We start from the raw sequence: 21,055 nt of genomic DNA on the forward strand, positions 1-21,055 counted from the left end.
TTTTAACTGTCTTTCTGAAATACTAGAATATATTCCAAGCAGTGACACAGTTTACTCTGCATATCTTTTAATTATTTTCAGAGTAAATAGGGAAAAGTCAAATTCTCAATTTCTTTTAAAAACTTATGTAATAGTTGTTTTTTCCCCAAATTCAATTTGTATTAATTTTTAACAATAATAACCATTAACAATCATAATAAACACAAATGGACTTCCTGCGCACCTCCCTTCTATAAAATACAACTATAAAGTTTACCCTTATCGTAATATTAATAAAGAAACACAAATTTAAACCTTTAAAATAAGAAAAAGAACCACTAATCTACCCAACCTGCATTTCAGATTTCAAATCCTGCTGTAAGATCAATAGTAGGAAAATAATTCTTTAAATACAACATAAAAGATCTCCAATCTTCCTTAAAACGCTCTAAGCTTTAGTCTCTTATCAATGTTATAAGTTTTGCCATCTCTGCATATACCAAAATTATTCCTAGCAGGAAGGCTTCTGGCTTCTTAGGAAATGTCACTTTAAATATTTTCTTTAATTCATTATATATCATGTCCCAATAGGTCTTAGCCTTCCCACAGGTCCACCACATTAAAAAAAAAAGTACCTTCAGTATGCCCCCACTTCCAACAAAACTTATGTAATAGTGATGCTACAATGCATAGTAGAGAATTAGACATTAGTTTTCCAAGTATACCTCCACATAGTATTTGGGTATTTCATTAGCCCCAGCATACTGAAATTTGTAGTTTTCTAAATTGTTTTTGAAAAATTAAAAGATTAACAAGCTTGACTTGTATATTTCAGCTGATATTATGGTAAAGTTATCTGAAAGATGGGTGTTGGATGTTTGGACAAGGGGCGCAATTTCAGTGCTTGCCCTAGGCGCTATTTTCCCTAGATACGCCTCTGCTGGAGCATGCACAGCACTCCAGTCTCTTAGTCCTGTTGCTCAACAGCACAAGCATAGGAGGACAGGGGGAGTTTCGCAAGGGGCGTTGCTACGTGCCAGCACCCCCAACTTACATATGCACTTTGTAACTCAGAGTGTCAGCCATTGCAAATTGTGTATCTTTTTCTGAAAGAGCTGGAAATGTTACGATCCTTATGGATGGAGAACTAGAACTCCTGCAGGCAAGTGGGAGCTACTGGCAGACTCTGGCTGAGACACAGATACATCAGTTTCACAACAGTGTGTGTGTGTGGGGGGGTAACCCTAAAGTGGCTAACACACACCCCCATACACACACACACACACACACAACCGCTCCCATATTAGTCAGTGGAAAGGAGATCTATAAAATCATGCATGGTGTGGAGAAAGTGAATAGAGAGACATTCTTCTCCCTGTTGCATAACACTAGTACCAGGGGTCATCCCATGAAATTGATTGCCAGGAAATTTAGGACCAGCAAACAGAGGTACTTTTTCACACAACGCATAATCAACTTGTGGAATTCTCTGCCAAGAGATGTGGTGACAGCCAACAACCTGGATGGCTTTAAGAGGGGTTTGGATAACTTCATGGAGGAGAAGTCTATCAACAGCTACTAGTCGAAGGGCTATAGGCCACCTCTAGCCTCAAAGGCAGGATGCCTCTGAGTACCAGCTGCAGGGGAGTAACAGCAGGAGAGAGAGCATGCCCTCAGTTCCTGCCTGTGGGCTTCCCAGCGGCATCTGGTGGGCCACTGTGTGAAACAAGATGCTGGACTAGATGGGCCTCCTTGGGCCTGATCCAGCAGGGCTGTTCTTATGTTCTTATTGAATGTTTGTGAGCTCCACTAAAAGGTGAGCAGAGCTAAGGGAACTCAGTGGCTGGCAAGGGAAAATAAGGCTTCAAATAAAGAGCAGGGATTTTTTTCAGCTTGAGGAATACTCTCTCAAGTCTGTCATCCTTTCTGCTTCTGAGGGGACAAGATGTCTGAAAGTTTCTGCGAAGAAAATGGTAAAAAATCTGTGTCTCTTTCACCAGTTAGGTAACCTTCTTTTATATCTAAAAAGGTGAGAGTTTGACATAGCTAATCTCTTGGTGTTATGAAGTACTGCCCTTTCACATGCTGCTGGGCAAATTAAGCTGTGGCGTTTCCTCACCACTTCACATCTTAATGGGAACATGCTGGAGCTTCAAACAACTACAGGACAGAAGAAATGTGCCTTAGCAGACTCTGTAGCAAAACTGAAGAGTTCACTGTTAACATTTATTGTTGAAGCTTTAGGGCTGGATAAAAAGGAGGTGAGACTGAGCACCAGTCCCATCCCCACCCTCATCCCAGCAAAAAAACCAGAAAACGGGGGGTGGGGGGATTGCACATGAAGTAAGACCCAAGTTGTTGCTAACTTTTGTTTTGTCACCATGGTTGGCCATTGACTCAGGTAAGAAATGTGCACCAGGGATACAGTGCAACATTTTGTTTTGGGTCCATACTTAGATTATATTTTTGAATAAAAAAGAATGCAGATAGCCAGGCAAAACCGCAATTCCAGTTTGACTGGTATGAAACTATCAGGAGTGAGCAGCTACAGCCCGTGGCAGCCCTGGAGCTGTGCTGGATGAGTAGCTGCTGTTCCCTGGAAGTGTAGCATTGCCTTCGGGGGAGGGGGGAAACACTCACCAATCTTCCTGGAGACAATCCTGCGCAAGAATGCTGCCCAAGAGGGTCCTAGGTACTGCTCCCTGCATCTCTCTTAGGAAGACTTTATTTCCTGATCTGTGGACCACTAGTTGTGAAAGCATGCTGAGCATAATCTAAAAACTCAAATTGTGCACTTTGATTTCAGTAGGATTGGCACATTCACAACTAAATATAGAATTGCAGCCTAACTTTCTGGCCCTCTCCTTTATAGGCCTGAAGATCTACTGATGGAGTTTCTAAAGGGCTCTATAACTCTGAGAACCCTGCTTGCTGCTATATATGTCCATTTTGTGAGGTTATTTTCTTCCTCAAGCACTCTGCCAAAGCATACACTCAGTCACATAGATTTGTTGATTACACAGCTGGAAAATTCAAATGTGTGAGAAGATCTCTTTGAATTAAGAATGATGGAATTTCTGCAAAGTGCCCTTTGATATTGCTCATGGTCTCCATCTTTTTATCTCTGCTTGTTAATGTAGCTCGCTGCTACTAATGAAAATCTACTCGTTCACTGGAGAGATAAAATCACGTGAAAACTGTGTCTGCAAGCAGATGCTTGAAATAGATTCATCTTGCGCCATGACTCTGAATGTAGCAATGCACTTTTGAGCTCCTTATCAACAGACCTGTTTACATAGTTATGTGATTCTGCTCTATGCAGAATTGGAGGGACTGAGTATGAGAGTTATATCAATGTATGCAGCTGTTTGCAATTAGAAATTAATCTGTAGAATATACTTCCCTCACTATCCTTGTATTTAATGATATAAACTCTGGAGTGGTAATTATACAGGTACAATCATGTCTGCATAGCTAAGGTGAAGAGTAAAAATTGCAGTCCATCCTTGAAGTCCTGAACATGCTTTCAGACATAAAATCCAAACCATCTATCCAATCATCACCTAGTTGTTCCATACCCAGTTTAAGGCAAGAATTAAATCTGCCTTAACAGCTTGAGTCCAGGGTACTTAAGAAAGCGCCTTCTTTGTCATGAACCATGTTGCCTATTACAATCTTCTGGAAAGGTCCAGTTACAGTTGCCGCCAGATTGTTTGGTGGCTGAGCCTGCTCTGAGGCTATCCCGGGGCTTTGGAACAAGCTCCCTGCTGAAATAAGAGCATCTCCTTCTCTGTTTGCTTTTAGGAAGACCCTTAAGAGGCACCTCTTTTCACAGGGTTTTAGCTGAAACCAATTTTAAACAGTTTAATTTGCCACTCAGACATTCACGCATCCACCATCTTGAATTGGGGTGGATGACATCATCACAAACTAGAGGTGTTCTTATTTATCCCTTCAACGGCACCAAATTTGGTTCAAATCAGTTAGGCAGTTCACAAATTAGCCCACTTGTGCCTCAAACCCTGCGTCTGTCATCTTGAATTGGGGTGGGTGACATCATCACAAGCTATGCCGTTGAGGTATCCCTACAACTGTATTAAATTTGGTTCACATCAGTCCAGGCATTGCCAGGTTTCTATCAGGGGACACACACAGACACAGCTAGGTGATCTCATAAGCTTACTTTACTTAAGGAAAGTAGACTAAAAATGGAGGAACAATCTCTCTTTGAAAGGACCAGTGCTCATCCAGACATTGCACAGTGGATGGGATCTGTTAACATTTTTAAAAAGAAATGAGTGCCAGGAACCCCTCCCCTCCTACTTTGTAGACAGAACAGCAAGAAAGAAATAGTAGTACTTAATCAGAAGTCTACTACTAGGTGTTTTTTCTTTTCCTATCTTAATATAGTAAATCACATGTTCATGAATGAATTGCCAGAGTTGCTTTTGATTATAAAATCTTGTAAACTGATACAAACATCTGCATTTTTAAATAGACAAAAATGGCATTGTTATTTCAGTAGTTTTTCTATAAATTATGCTTGATTGTGCTGAGTATTTTTATATGATATGATAGATCTGGCAGTCAAGGGAAAATTGGCCTTTTGTACTTTGTAAGTATCTTTGTACCTGATCATCTCAGCCAAGCATCCTTTTCAGGGGTTCACTGGGTACAAGTGCACATACGGAGAGCAGTGATTGAAGTTGTGCCTGATGATCCTCCACCCAATCTCTGACCGTGTAAGCTCCAGTATGTGCAGTCCAGGACCCTCCATTTTCCAGAGTACAAGATTCTGCATTCAGCAATTTGGAGTATGTACGTAGTCTCCTTGCCAACAGGACACTTCAATGCATAGAAGCCGGGGACATAAAATGTGACCCCAATTAGCCCCCTCTATGCATTCTTCTGTCCCAAAAGAATGCCTGAACAAGACTATTCTCCTAGTGCAAACAGCTATAGCAGACTTATTGTTGACAACTGTGGCAGAAATGTTTTAAGTCTTATTCTCTCCTGTTTCTTCTTCATCTTTCAGTTGCTATCCTCCTAAAGGATGATTATTTCATCAGTGGTGCTGGGCTACCAGGCAGATTCAAAGCTGAGAAAGTTGAATTTCACTGGGGTCAGAGTAATGGATCAGCTGGCTCAGAGCACAGCATCAATGGGAGGAGATTCCCAGTTGAGGTTAGTCAAAAAAAAGTGCACTCATGTTTTCATGACAGCCATATTGCTTTGACAGGAGACTGAGCAGAAACATCTGGTATGTATTGCAATTCGTGTACCTTGTTGTTTTGTGTGATTCTCTCTGTTTTGTACTGAAGTTTTTCTGCCTGATCTGAAGTTACACTTTAAGCTGAAGGAAGGTCTATGGGTAATTGTATGGCAGTTGATTCCGATTTTATGCCTGGGATGCTAGCTGCTGAATCACAGCTAAATGCTTATATACTCAGTCTAATAATCAAGTAGTATGTATTATAAAAGGAAGGAGACACAAATCAGGCTCTATGTCCACTGGTTACCAAGAGCTGTTGCTAAACCGCTCAGAGATGGAAGTTTGGGGTGGTCTACAAATTTGATAGAAAGATAGATGAATAGTTACTGGGTCAGGAAGCAAGGAGTTACAGTAGAGGAGCTGTGTTAATACCTTGTCCCTCTTCCAGCCCCTTGTAGACTGGGGTTGGATTTAAATGATTCAAAGGGCTGGCATTTATTCATTGAAATCTATTAAAATATTTACTGTGCATTATTTTAACAATAACAGTCACAGTAGTCACAATAAGCTAACAATAAATCCTTTTAGCTGTTCCAAATTCAACCCACCATATTTATAGTTGTGAGGGAGTGGGGGGACAGCCAGCAGGACCCGGGTTGTTGAATAAAAGCAAAGTTAAACAAAAGCATGCCAGTGCTTAAAATATCCTGACTGCAGAGCCCTCAAGACTGAGATCAGCACTTTCGTTTGGGCCCAGAAACAAGCTGACAACCAGTGTAGCTTGAATAACACTTGGATGAAATGTTTGGAATACCTGCTCCAGACAACAGGCTACTAGCTGCTAGATTCTGAACTGACTGAAGCTTTTGAACACACTTCAAAGGCAAGTCCACATACAGCATCCTCTATAATAAAGAGGTAAAGTGTGATCCTGTGCCGCCCGTGTCTTTCTTGGCTGTGTCTTTCTTGGCAGAGCGCATGCCCAGAACGCCGAGAAAGATACGGCCGCAGGGACACGGGCGGCCATGTTGGCTCTGGGAGCAGGGAGCAGGGAAAGGCGGCGGCAGCGGCAGGAAGGACTGGCCCCGCTGGTGGCCGCCGCCACCACGAGAAGACTGGCCCCGCTGGCGGCAGTCGCCGCCGCGGCAAGAAGACTGGCCCAAGAAGACTGGCCACCGCCGCAAGAAGACTGGCCACCAGCCGCCCCCGCCGCCCCCCCCCCCTGATTAAGGGCCAAATCGACCCAAACAATTGCCGCCACGGCCGGCCGCCCTCCCAGCTGCCCGAGTCCTCCTCACCCCAGTCTTCGGCCCGCTTCAGTCGGGCGATCAAGGAACATGATATGAGAAGGAGAGAGGAGCTCGCAAAAAGAGCTCTTCTCTCTGCAAAGCCTCGGCCGGAACTGGCGCTTTGGGCACAGAGGACGCCTGTTGCGTCCTTTGCGTCCATAGCGCCAGTTCAGGCAGAGGCTTTGCACAGAGAGGAGCTCTGTTTGCGAGCTCCTCTCTCCTTCTCATATCATGTTCCTTGATTGCCCGACTGAAGCGGGCCGAAGACTGGGGTGAGGAGGACTCGGGCAGCTGGGAGGGCGGGCGGCCGCGGCAGCAATTGTTTGGGCCGATTTGGCCCTTAATCAAGTGGGGGGGGGGCGGGGGCGACTGATGGCGGCAAGTGAGAGAGCGGCGGGAGGGGTAAGTAAACCCTCCTGCCACTCTAAATGGTACCCCCCACCCAGTGCCACTAGTGCTCGTTATTATTACGGGCTGAAAAATACTAGTGTTATAATAATTCACTGTGAATTTATTGATTTATTTCAAGTAAAAACACTCAAAAGAAATATACAGAGCTACAGCCAGTTAAAGGGGAACCAGAACTCTCATGTTCAAAGTTCTGAATAAAAATGGCAATCTTCAGACTCTTCTGAAAGACTGGGAATGAGTGAGCCATGGGGTCTCTTCTGAGAGTGAGTTCTACAACCTGGGGGCAATCACTGAGAAGGCCCTTGAATACATAATGGCCGAGGGCTCTCTTATGTCTACTCTTATACCAAGTCTGATATTTTATTCAAAGTTGAAGTCCTGGGCCTTCATAAGATCTTCTTCACTTGTGTGGAACTGAGCAACTGATCTGGATACTGAACTCTTGTTTTCTTTTGCCAAAAGTATATTTGATGTGGGCCTAATTGTGTGAGAGCAAGGCATTTTTGGACGTTTGTAATTAAACTGAAGTTTGGCTTAAACCAAGATAATGAGCAAGAACACTGAATTGCTCACAATTGCATAATTCTGTTGAATACCCAAGCTTCATTAATGTTGTTTTCACCTCTGTTGGAACTGATGTTATGTGTTTCTTTTGAGAATGAAAGTGCTGTGTACAAATCAATAACTATGAGAAGTTTATAGTTAATGTCATCCTACCAGAAAAAAGTAGGACAGCATTCTCTTTTTGCTAAGACTGCCTCCTGTAAGCCTGTCCTTCTCCAGAACATAGCCTAAACACAGACAAATTCTTTTGTGAGATGTTTCCATGATGCATTCTTAGAATGATACATATTGGAATGCAGAGGTGCTCTTATTCTTCCAGGCCAAAGTCCAGGGCCTCCACAGCCCCTGAGGGCCCTCAAATCCTCTTTAGAAGGCCTGGGTGGTGTGGTCACCAGGCCGAACATGATGATGCTTAATTTTCAGCGAGGGGGGCAGTGGCTCCAACAGCCTTTTGGTCCAGGCTCCAGAATTAACTAGGTGCACCTCTGTAAAAAAATCAGGAATTTGTGGAAGCACAGAAAGGAACCAAACTAACTTAAAATGGATACTTAGAGAAACATAACTCCCATTTCATGATTCCAGAAATGAAAGCTTTGAGAACAATTGTTTAAGAAACATGTCCTTAGCTCATTAGGCGACTGTGTATACCCAGCACCTCGAAGCCTTGAGCCCCAAATACATTATGTATAAGGGCTGCCTGTGTGCCATTGCAGCATTTAGTCTGTAATGCTAATTATAGTTCAACTTGCAGGGGCTTGTTGCTGCGCTAATTACCTGACAATGAAATTTCCTTGCCAAAAAGGGCCATGCCACATGCTGGAGGCTGTATTTCTAGGGAAACTATAAAAAGAAAACAGCAGCAGCAGCGATGTCCTGATGCTCTGTGCTGGCCTGTAGACACAGGTCAAACATTTGTGGAGTGCCCACAAGTACTTTGTCCTCGAAGTTTGGCACTCTTCTGCCTTCTGAGCACTTGGAAGCAAAATGTTCTCTGAACCTAATTGAGAAACCAGATGTGGATGGTGCACAGCATGCTTTAGTTCCAAAGACTGCCCCATTGGGAAATGCAGATGAATTTGCTTCATCCACAGAGTTTGCTCTGTAAACACAGAGTTTATATGTGCATTTGCTGGGGAAAAAATGCTGGTTGTTTAGTCTCTTTGTTGTGGGGGAATCATGGAATACCAAAACTAATTGGAAATGTCAGATGTAAGGCAGAACCTTATTGTTTGACCATGTTGTTTGTATTTTTATTATCACAACAAATGTGTCAGATGGTAAGGCAGTGTGAGTTAATTGGTTTCCTTCATTGGGGCCCATCTGGATCATATTTTTGTTAGTGATTTATATGTCAAATTAGGGGAAAGGATATATGAGAACATCCTTTGCATTATGTTATCTAAAGACAAATTAGATCAAATACACTGCATTTATCCCATTATCATGCATACAATATATGCATGAGTCTCACACTTCTAAAATACAAAGTGTGAGACATGCATATATTGTATTTTGCTTTGTTTCCACAAAGGAGAAAGATTTAAAAGTAAAGACGTTTGCGCTCTTCCTCCTTGTCCTCTGCAAAGCCAGTAGATTTCTTACTTGTGTACACTGATATGAGTAGCCAAATAGGCAGGGAATGCCACAGATTGCTTCCCTTTCATGCTGCCCTCATTAATATATCGGTGCAGTCTGCCTCAGTGTCTAGTTCCACACCGTTGCATCCTCCCACTCTATTCCGTTTTCACCGAAAAGTAGTAAAAGGCGATGAATGTTCAAGGTAATAAGGGATATGTTAAATCTACATGTTGATTTTTTGTCTCTGAGCTTTGTTTTTAACTGTACCAAATAGGTGGACATGTTTACCCAATCATTATGGGCCGATATACTGGATATAATAATTATGATGATGATGCAGTCACGCACTGCAGTCTGTTTATATGATTTTCTCTGCAGATGTCAAGGATTGTACCTGATATAAATACTACAGCCATCAAAAACACTTTCAGTCTGCAAAGCAGGCATACTATCTGAAAATCTCTTGCCGTGGTATTGCCCAGTTGCAAGCAGCATCTCACTGTCAGCAATACACATCCTTGGTGGTGGTTTGTTGCTGGTTTGGAGACTCAACATGTGATTGTCATATATACATAGTAATGCGTTTTCAAATGTCAGCACCCACCACATTGGGCACTGCAATGTGAAAGCTTGCTTTTACAGCCTGTACATGGTGAACTATACCCACTGCCTTGTCTAAACTCCATTTGAAGTGTACAGTAGCTTCATTTGAATTTGCAGTCAGTAATGCATCCATGATATGCAGATAATATGTCTGCATTTGAACATCATGTGCTTATGATATGTCAGGACTGGGACCTGTGTTACTTACTCCACACATTATTTTAGTTCAGTTGAATGTCACTTACCTGGCATTTCATGAATGTGTGATGTTCAACTGTAGACATATTGTAATTGCACAATTCAGATATGCTTTATCCAAGGCCATGTGTATTTTCCACATCTACATGTGGACTCTGCAGAAGAGCACTTCCACATTGCTTTACTCAGTGTAGCAAAGTGTAATATTTGAAAAGTCATTGCTTTGTGTATCTGATCAATCACAGACATTGACTGACAGCCCGATTAAATTACTCCTGAGTAGTCCTATTGAAATGAAGTACTTATTTAGAGTAACTCTCGAGTAGTACTGATGAGTAACTTAGTCTGAATGTCAGGCATTGTCTTGTAATGTTCCCATAATTTTTCATAGAGGAAGAGAGAGAGAAAAAGAAGTAGCAGCAGCTGTACCCAAGGTATAAAAAAGTAGGAAACTGTAGTTTAGAACTATAAATTGGAAATTACAATTTAAAAATGTGGTCAATGGTGTAGAATAAATATGTGAAATTTAATGCTTCCCTTTCCCCCCCCCCCCCACTTTGAACCACCACCAGAGAGTTATGGATAAAAGGAGTCTGCCATAAATGTTATGTTAGACTAACTTCCAATAATCCAATGTTGAATCCAGCTCATTAGAAACCTGTTGATACTTGTGAGCCTCTAGAGATAGGAAGTTGTGTGATAACTGATATGTGCCCTGCTGTTATGGCAGAAGCACATTTGCACCAAAAGGATACAATGTGTTCAATAATCATCATCATGCAGGCAAGACTATGCACCTCTCTATTAACTGAACCTGCCACTGCTACCATAGCGTGGCTGTAATTTTGCTCATTGCCTATTCATTCCTATGCAAGATGCTGATTATGTCTGTGAAGAGCAGAAATCAGAAGAGTGATTTCAATCATGACTGTGTTAATTTGATGTGAGCTTTCAGCTGTTTATGAGCTTTCGTCTTAATGGTTCTAATTGTCAGTTATAATGTGAACACCATTATACAATAATGTACAGTAATTTACTTAGTAAATGAGAATCTTGTTCCAAGGACCATACTGCAGCATGCCATGGAGACCTAATCCCTTTCAACATTTAAAAATTAGCATGCTTACAGTGTTAGGGCTAGGTTCTCTAATAAGGACCTCTCTTGAAGTGACTTCTGAATGCCACCCAGGCAAAAGAGTGCATTTTTTCAGGTCCTTTCTTCAGCTTGTTCATTTGATTTAAAAAAAGCTCACAGAATAAAAAGTTGTGCTATAACTTTTGTCTGCTGCTTTGACAGAAGTGCATCACATGGACAGGACCTGTTGAGCTGATTCTCATGTAATGCCAAGCCATTGTTATAACCCCTGCTAACTTGGCAAAGAGGCACCTTTTAACGTGGTGATTCTCTTTGTTTAGCAAGGGGAGAGTAACTGGCCCTATCCACCCCAGCACAGTACTTCCAGTGACTGTTGCTGGTGTCTATCATGTTTCTTTTTAGAATGTGAGCCCTTTGGGGACAGGGATCCTTCATTCATTCATTCATTTATTATTTCTCTGTGTAAACCGCGCTGAGCCATTTTTGGAAGGGTGGTATAGGAATTGAATAAATAAATAAATAAATAATAGTTTGGCATTACAAAAGCAAGCCTTGGGATCACATGCTCCCACTCCTTCTCCTCTCTGTACTTCCCTCAAGGAGAGGGTGGGGCAGCCCCTCCTCTCCTTGACTGCCCCTTTTAAAATAATTACTCTCCCTTTAATACAAACCATAATCTGCTGTTACACCTGACCTAGAAAACTGTGACTTGTACATGACCTCCAAACCAGGATTTCAGATAAGCTTCAAACCCTGGCTTACTGTTCTGATTTGGAAGGGGGGAAACAGATTCAGGTGGAAATTATTACGGTCCAAGACCAGAAAACAAAAACAGAAAGCGTGTAAGAACAAAGGGAGACAAATATATAAAATTGTTTTCTGTAACTAGGATCCAAAGAACTATAGATATATTTCCTTGTCTCCAAGAGGGCTTTATACTAGGTTTTTTAGCTGTCACCTGACAAACTTCTGCAGAAATGAAAGGCAATTTATAAAACAGTTTCTAATATTTTAATTAATATACTGCCCTTTCAAAAATGGCTCATCTGACCGAGGAGTCTGCTGTTGAAAGAAAACAAACGTTGGTGAGGCTTGGGCAAGGCTAAAGCAGCTCTTTAAATCCCAGTTTTGCAAGGCTCAGGTGGATTCTAAGGAAGTTCTGGGTTGTACTTTTGAGTTACTGGGAATTAATTTAACACACAATATCCACAGCAGGCTCTCACTGCCATTTTACAAGGGAAGCTGAGTATATCAGTGAGACATCTATGCTGTATTATCCAAGAGGTCAAGTGTGTAATATCCATGGGAATATCATCATTTTGGTGCTGATATACTCAGCTTCTCTTTTGGTGTCCATTGACAGATGAAATGTAAAAAACATAAGAGGCTCTCTGAATGTTCTTAAATAAAGGGAAGGATCAACGTTACTTCCCTTCAAAACAAAGACATGTTTTGAATCTTGCAGAGCCCTTTGGGTGCATGAGGGAAACACTCCAGACTCTACAGGCTCTTGCTCAAAAACATGCACAGGAGGACTGGAGGATACATGTGAGGGCTTGCGGTGTGTGTCCCTGAACATGCTTCATTAGGATGTTAGCCACTGAGAAGTCCTAAATTCACTAATAATTCTTCCAATAAAAGCAGATAACCTGGAGCTATTCACATTTTCCCTCTACCTTTTCCCCTGTACGCTTCCACTGCCTGTAAGAACATCTTGAAGTTTTCTTCGTAAAGTATTAATTGTGATCTAATTTCAAGAAAGAGGGTTACTTTATATGAAAACATGTTTGTATGGGGTTGCCTTGTGCCCCACTTCCAAGGCTACTCTTAGTTTATGCTGATGCTCTTGTACATGCCTCCTTCCCTTTTTTCGCTTTCCAAGTCATAGCTGACGCACTTTCCCCCTTGTGATTGTCTTTTGTGTTTTCTATCTTTTGACTAGGGAATTGGAGTCTTTGAGTCTTTAATTAATGACTTTATTGCAATAAAGGTTCAGTTTTAGAGCAAAATGCTTCATCTTCCAGTAGTGAAATATTTAATCTCCATCTGGCTGATCTTATTCGTGAATGCCCTGTGATAATTAAGAGGAAATGGGAGAGGATGGCCTGAAATTAAAATGTGTTCTGGAGATGTACTAATGGTCTGGGGACTGGTTTTGTACAGTCTAAGAAAAGAACCTGGGATAGAACAGCATAGTCTATTTTATGATGTTGTCATCTTGCTGTCTGCCAGAGGAAAATATCTTTCCATCACTCAGATGTCAGAGTGCATGCAGAATTTCCTTTTGAAGGATCTGTCCATTGGGCATAGCACCATTAGACATTGACAGGAGTATTTTCTTTTCCCCTGAGGTTCACCTCTAGCCATATGTTCATGCTGCTACAATGCAATTATGATATAATGACAGGCTGAAAGTTAGCCATCTTATCTCAACATAATTCCAATTTTCTACATGTTTAATCAGAGTCTCAGAAAAAAATACCTGTTGAGAACAGAAGAGATCTGTTGGAGGTGAGGATATGAGATAAGACTGACGGCAAGTTCCTATTAGAAAGGAGAGTTGTTTTGAATAGGAGAAAAATCAATATCAAGGTTGGAGAATTTGACAGAGTTATAAGACCTGTTTAATGGAAGGCAACAGATACAGTGATGCTCTTGCTTGAAATGATGGATTGTCTTGGTCTTGAAAGCCTATATGGGATAAGGTGACATATGAGGGGGGGGGGAGACACAAATGAGGAGCGCTTGAGAAATCTGTGATTAAGAATTTCGCTAGCATTTTTAGATTTTAGAAATTGCAATAATTATAGACTGATAGAGGACGCCAGTGTAGGATTTCTAATTCATGCAATGTGGATAATTCTCAAGATTCACATGAAATGATGAACAATTGGAGTCTTAATTGTACTTGCAGAAATAAAAAGGTAACATGAATTTGGAGTGACTCTTTCTGTACAAAGACTTATACTTGTAAGCTACTATAAAGGTAAAGTGTGCTGTCAAGTTGATTTTGACTCCTGGAGCCCACAGAGCCCTGTGGTTTTCTTTTGGTAGAATTCAGGAGGGGTTTACCATTGTCTCCTCCTGTGCTCTATGAGATAATGCTGTTCAGCATCTTCCTGTATCGCTGCTGCCCGATATAGTACCAGTGGGGATTCGAACCAGCAGTCTTCTTGCTTGTTAGTCAAGCATATCCCCACTCTGACATTAGGTGACTGTGTTAGCTACTATACAGATATTAAATCAATAGGCTTTATAAATAAAAATCCGTAGCCCTATATTGACATACAACATCTTGAGAGTAGTCAGCACCTTGAGAGGCTCCATATCTATCCTAGTCTAGTTTTCATCTACATTTGATTGAATTTTGAAGTTCAGAAATTTTCAGGCCTTTAATTTATGTAATTGGTAAGGCTGATGTTTTAATTACTAGTTAATCTTAGATGTAAACAAATCTTCATATTACCAAAATTCAGTAAATTCAGTAAAAGTGCCTTTTCAAAATTCAATATATTTAATTTAAAAAAAGGTCTGCCATTAGTTAGTTGCTAGACAAAAAAAAGTGATCTTTTAAAGCCTGGGTTATCCCGTTCTGATATTTAGGTTACCAGTGGTTTGCCATTCACCCGGTTCATCAGGTTCATCAGTACTTAGTGTCAGCAACTCAGCAGTTTGAAGTGCTCCAAAATCCTTGACTAGAAAATCTCTTAATATTTTCTTTGTATTTCTTTATTACATTAAAATACCAGAAACAAGTTGCCTCAAAAAAATTGCCTTAACATTCAGCCAGTGCGGGCCCATGAATGGTGGCACTCCAGGCAAAGCTTGGCTTTGGCATCCCCTGCCCACTTTTTCTCCTTGTCGATGTTGCCTGCCCCTGACATCACCATGTGCCATCACAAAATGATTATAACATGCCACAGCAGGTTGGCTGCCCAGAAGCAGCTGCCAGTGGCAGGAGCAGTGAGTGGAGCTGGTAAGGAGAGCAACTGGGCAGCTGGTGGGTTATGGGTAGGAAGCTCTCTCAAATGCTGGGAGGTGCATGTGCATCGGCAGGGGTGGGTAGAGCCTGCATGAGTGGCATATGACCCAGGCCATCAGCGCCCCTCCCTACTTAGTGCCCTAGATAACTACCTTGTTCATCTAATCAGTGGGCTGGTCCTGCTTACTGCCCCACCAATTAGAAGTCATCCTCAAACATTAATCAGCTAAGGCTTAGTTAATTTAATCTACTCATTAACAGTATTGATATAAACTGATGAATGTGGATGTCAAAACCCATAGTGCCAATAGAACAGCCAGTCGATACTCTTTGACTAGTCCATTGATTACTTTGCCAACTTTTCCATGTGGATCCTGGCAGTTCTCATGGGTAGCCAAGCTCAGACTTGGCTGCCCATGAGAACAGCCTCATTGTCTTCTTCCTTTGGTATCTTTAAAAAAGGGGGCGGGGGGGCGTGTACAGTTCCTAAGAATGCTTGCCATTAAAGTCCCTTCTAATAATGCAACTTGTATTAATCATCAACAATTTTAGGATGCATACCCCTTGAAACCATTCAGTCTTAAAAAGTATATATTCAACTCCCCAAACTCACATATACGAATGTGACCTGCAGTTCCTGCAACACAGTCCTGGTTTCCCTGTGGCCCTAACTTTCTCCTCCTCCGCCCGACTCTCATAGTCTCTTTCTCCTCTTCTCTCACACAGGAGACACAGGCATGTTCTACAGAATCTTTGGAACAAATCTTCTCCCTAAGACTATTTGTAGTAAAGTCGGTAGTGTGGTCCTAGAGTTGATGTGGTAGCTATTAGTATCTTTTGACACTTATTTAAATATAATATTGCCATAGGTACTGTACCGATAATTGCAACATAAGAGAATAGGTTGACAGATGATGCCTGGAGATTCCAGGGTGCAGAGCTGAGTAGACAGCAAGAGATATCAAGTGGATGTCTCTTAATGGACATTGAAAAGTATCTCCTAATAGCATAGCCTTTTAAATACTTAAGAGTAAGAGGCTAGATATTTGGAGGATTTTCCTTACTCCGAAGTTGTTTGACAGTGGAACGGTCTGCCTCACACCATGGTGTTCTCTCCTTTGCTGACGCTTTTCAAACAGAGGCTGATCAGCCATCTATCAAAGGATTCTATAGTAGATGCCTACACTGGGCAGAGGGTCAGATGAAAAGACCTTCAATGTGCCATCCAAATTTTAAGACGGAGGTACATGAGAAACTGCAGGGAAGTGAGTGGTAAAGACTCAATTCCTTGAGATGTGCTAGTAACCTCTAACACAAAAATTGTAGCATAATTGGTGGTCGATTTCATGTTACTGAAGGATTGTTGTCACTTCTGGTTGGCGGAAAAGGAGATGTAGTGATTGCTGCAATTTAGAGAGTCACATCCTAATAAGAAACATAGAGGATGGGAATTCAAAGAGGAACCGTGGAGGGTTTTGTGGTGATAGAGCTGAGCAGAGAGCAAAAGGAGTTCCAACAGAATTAATGCTAACTGTGATTTCATCTAGGATGTGCATGAACCGCAGTTTGAACCACGGTTCAAGCACAGTTCTGGAGTGGGGCCCAGGAAGAATTCCTTACCTGCTTTCCACCACCCCATGCAGCTTCTTGATGGGGCAGCCCATGTCCTTAGAAGCCTCGCACGGTGTCAGGACACAAATGGTGTCCGCGCATTCACAGGTGCCATTTGTGTGTTCAACAACACCATGCTGACCATACCAATGGCAACCATGCATGTGCAGATGCCATGAGCATGCTCATGTCACATGGGGCTTCTAGGATGCCTGCCACCCCAGCATGAAGCTGTATGGGGCAGCAGAGAGCAGGTAAGGACCTGCTCTCCTCTTTCTTAAAGCTCCTGAGCTCCGCTTCATAAATGTGCTCAAACCGCAGTTCGAATGTGCACATTCCTAGTTCCATTTTATCTGAATTAGCAAACAATTGATACTATAGCCAGAGCCCCTGCTCTGCCTTAAGAGGCTGCTGCACCATGGCAATGGAAGAAAATTTAAGGACTTGAGAGGCTGAGTCCTGAACAGCCAGGAAACAGAGCAGAAAACCAGTTCTAAATAATCATATGTCTGTTGTACGTGTGGAGGCTCAAATCATGGTTTGGATTCTTAACTATGGTTAGGACAAACCATGGTTTCAGGTTATGTCTGAATCCAGCCTCTATGTACTGCCCTACCCTTTTAGAGACCGGAATAATAATTTATGTTGAGATTTAGCTTGTGAATAATGAATCAAAACAAAAGGGCCTGTTACTTCTCATCTCCTTCGTGTATTCTAAAAAGAAAATCTCCCAACAATTATTTCTTAGACAGCTGATAGAAGGAGATTATGATAGTGTGAATTTGAAGTTTTGGCTATAATCCAAAATCCAATAAAATGACTATTTTTGTGTATAATGAGTAAGAATAACTCCCAGAGCTCTTTGACCGGTCACATCTTTATCGCACCTAGGAGAGCTTTACCTGACAATCAGAGACAGCCATCAGATAATAGTACTTAATAATCAATGTGCTGATGCCTTCTGCCTAAAATGCTATTTCATTTCTGTTCTCTGGCTTATTTTACTTGTTTCAACAGAGTGACATAACAATTCAAGATCCAAGAGATTGTCTTCATTATAACATCATCCAAGCGAAATACTTTTTGCATATTCTGCCTCCTAATGCATCCAACTTCCAATTTGAGGTTTCACTGAGTGAGATTTATCTATGTGTTCTTTGTTTATAAAGGGATTGTGATTTAGAAGATTGAAATAAGTACCAGGTATAAGATAAAATAAGCTAGAATCAGTGATGCTTATTGTGGCATGAAGTTATACTGGAGAGAAGATATGAACTATCAAATTAGACACATCTATTTTGTTTACTTGGTGAGACCTAGAGCAGGGACAAGTGAAAGTCCTGATTGTACCTTTCCTTGCTTTATACATTAAGGTGTAGTCTAGTATTTTATTTATTTATTTATTTAACATATTTTTAGTATATTTTAGTTAGTATATAATATATTTTAGTATATGCCTTCGATTCTGTTTCCCAAGCCAGAATTCTGGTTGAATCTCTTGTATTCTTTTGACTTGACTAATGCAGCATTCTTTTTTCAAGACCTATCTTCCCACACCTCAGTTTCACACATATATCCAGAACTGAGCTGGTCTTGTGGTAGCAAGCATGACTTGTCCCCTTAGCTGAGCAGGGTCTGCCCTGGTTGTATATGAATGGGAGACTAGAAGTGTGAGCACTGTAAGATATTCCCCTCAGGGGATGGAGCCACTTTGGGAAGAGCAGAAGGTTTTATGTTCTCTCTCTAGCATCTCCAAGATAGGATAAGATATATTTTTTTTAATAGGACAAGATTTTTTTATTGAACCAACAAACTACCAAAGCATTGCCAAAGCACAATTATATACAAAGTAGTTGTTTGTACATCATATATCTAAAAAGATTTACACACAAGGATTTGGAGACCCACAGGGTTATAAAGTATATGCAGGCAGTACTGTAACTCGGGGATGGGGGGTTACAAGGCACATCAGGTAATCGGGGGGGTTACGTCCAACGTCCATTCCCATAATTTGTCCCATTGCTGTTTAGAAGAGATACTCTTGTCTTTTTGCACATAACCATACAAACTTTTCCAGAAAATATTTACTGTCTCATCTGCGTTAACCTCTTGGTCGCGTCTTCCCTCCCTATTCCTATGCAGGAGCATTGCATAAATGACATACAGGTTTACTAACCTGATTACAAAAAGGGGAACGTTCCAATTCCCTAGTATGAGGGCACCTGTTCCGTCCCATTTCCTTGAAGGTTTCTTTCTGGGACCTTGAAAAGAGGTTATATCGCTCAAACCCGAGGTTAGTTCTTCCCAAGTCTGTTTTTCCAAATCAGGCCACTCTAACAACTTGCTTACGCCCTGCCACACTCTTTTGGCTACCACACACTCTTTTACGAAATGTGAATGGGTTTCCCTGAATGTTTTGCTTGAGAGAGATTCCTGCCTGCAACTTCGGAGAAGCCGCTGCCAGTCTGTGAAGACAATACTGAGCTAGATAGACCAGTGGTCTGACTCAGTATATGGCAGCTTCCTATGTTCCTAACTGTCACTGGCTTCCCATCCTTCTTCAGAAAGAATACAAATTCCTTGTAATTACTTTTTTAAACTCTTCATGAATAGAGAAGTGAAGCCTGGGGGGGGGGGTGTTACCAGTTTCTCCCCTCTTTTTTCCCTGGTGATTGTTTGATTAAGTGCTGTCAAGTTGGTGTTGACTCTTAGCGACCACATAGATAGTGACCTCCTCTTAGTTACCTCCTTCCCTTCATTCTCCATGACAGTAGAAGCACCTTTAGCCTAGGAGTGAGATTCCTCTATCACATCACTGAGGGTCTCGGCCACACATCTCTCTGCTTCCCTGAGATTCTCCAGGTCAGCCATCTTTACTTCAAGGGAACAAACATGTTCCCTCAGAGCCAGGAGCTCTTTGCACCGAGCACACACCCAGGACTTCTTCCCTCAGGCAGGTAATCATACACGTAACACTCTGCAATACACTGGGAAGCTGCTGGCATTCTATGTTGTTCATAACTGGTTTGATTGGCTATTTTATATAGGGCTTGTTCACTTTAAGCTGCATCTTGGGTGCAGTTTTCAGCTAATGAAAGGTTTTAAGTTTTGTTCTCCAAGAAAATTAAAAGAATAGGGTAGTACTTACAGTACTTTATCCTCATGCTGCGTGTCTCCTCTGTAATGAAGGGGTACTGCTTGTGTGCCTCCTCACCAAGTTTCCCACTAGACCCCTGCAAAACCCCTTTGATATCTGTTTGCAAACTCCTGTTAGCAAATTTCCTGGGAGCAAATCTCCTCTGGTTTGACCCTTGTTTTCAAGATTTGCTGGAAAACTGAGTCACCTCAGGAATGTGACTGCTCTCATAAGCTGAGTCACTCACCTGGAACTAATCCCTCACTCAGGCTAACCGCTATTGCTCCCTCAAACACACACACACACACACACACACACACACACACACTTCCAGTCAGCCAGAAATCAAACTCTAGAAAATTACTAGCCCTAAGAAACTTAGTTTATTCTCTCCCCTTAATTTTCTTGTTTGTTTATTTCATTGCTGTGTTTCCTTGCATGGTATCTTCTTTAGGAGAGAAATACAAAACCTCTGACTTCAAGACCCAAAGTTAAACTGGTAAAGGCTGCTACTCTCTGGAGGAAATTATGAACAGTCAGCTTCATCTGTTTAATTTGAATTTACTTAATATGAATGTCTGCTTGTATCTAGCAGATACTATTTCTGTTTTATGTTTTACACAAAAGAAAATTACCAAAAAAACCACAAACCCCTTTTTATAGTAAGTCTGTTTTAGGGGGCAGGGGGAGGTGGGGGAAGAATCCAAGTTGCAGGTATAGGAATGGAAATGTTGCATGGTGATTGTCTTTAGAATATATTACAAGGAAGCACTCCCCGCACTCCTCCCCATCCCCAATTGTTGATGGACACTTTGCTGAGACATGGAAACAGACATGTATGATCCTCCTGCAGGCTTACTATAAGGTGGAAAGTTCAGCATTTCTTCCCTAGCAGGTTTTCTTCAATTTAAGCAGATTATGGTGTGAAAGATGGAATGAAAGATCAGAGTTGGCAGGAAGCTGTGATTTGAATAGGACCTTCAATTTCTTTGACAAGAGTAATGTTCTTATGAATGGAGATGGACCTCTGGTCTGTGATGATAGGTAGGAGGATTGCCTTTAGGAATGACAGGCATTTTGGACAATCAGTAAATCGATTTGCTAAAAGCAGGTGTGACACACCTTTTTTGGAATTAGAGTCACCTAGCTGCAATTTGTATTTAGCATGCTAGTAAGGCAATGTGTGTTTTCTTGTTGCTCATTCTTGTTGGGGGGAAAAATCTGCATGGCTATAAAGTGGGTAACAAATTACAGGCTCTGGTTTTCTACTGCATTTCTTAGATCATATATCAAACGCGAGCAGGACCACTTTAAAGGTGATCTCAACCATTCTGATGGTGCAGTTGTGGAACAAGGGAATCTTGATGAGCAAGGTCCACACTGACATATTTATAAT

The 21,055-nt window shown here is 41.5% G+C and overlaps 1 protein-coding gene and 1 long non-coding RNA gene across 10 annotated transcripts in view; one reads left to right on the forward strand and one right to left on the reverse strand.

Annotated features, from left to right (window-relative positions):
• The window catches only part of PTPRG (protein tyrosine phosphatase receptor type G), a 799,529-nt gene that overhangs the window by 403,956 nt on the left and 374,518 nt on the right, over positions 1-21,055 (forward strand). For all 9 annotated transcript variants that reach the window (XM_053287905.1, XM_053287902.1, XM_053287906.1 and 6 more), the window contains one exon: positions 5,015-5,163. In XM_053287905.1, coding sequence (XP_053143880.1) covers positions 5,015-5,163 — 149 coding nt within the window. The remainder of the gene's footprint in view (positions 1-5,014; positions 5,164-21,055) is intronic.
• The window catches only part of LOC128341596 (uncharacterized), a 28,138-nt gene continuing 20,618 nt past the window's right edge, over positions 13,536-21,055 (reverse strand). The window contains exon 3 of the long non-coding RNA XR_008314483.1: positions 13,536-13,621. This is a non-coding gene — a long non-coding RNA (uncharacterized LOC128341596). The remainder of the gene's footprint in view (positions 13,622-21,055) is intronic.

Source organism: Hemicordylus capensis, chromosome 2 (assembly GCF_027244095.1).
Source record: "Hemicordylus capensis ecotype Gifberg chromosome 2, rHemCap1.1.pri, whole genome shotgun sequence".
NCBI classification, from domain to species: Eukaryota; Metazoa; Chordata; class Lepidosauria; order Squamata; family Cordylidae; genus Hemicordylus; species Hemicordylus capensis.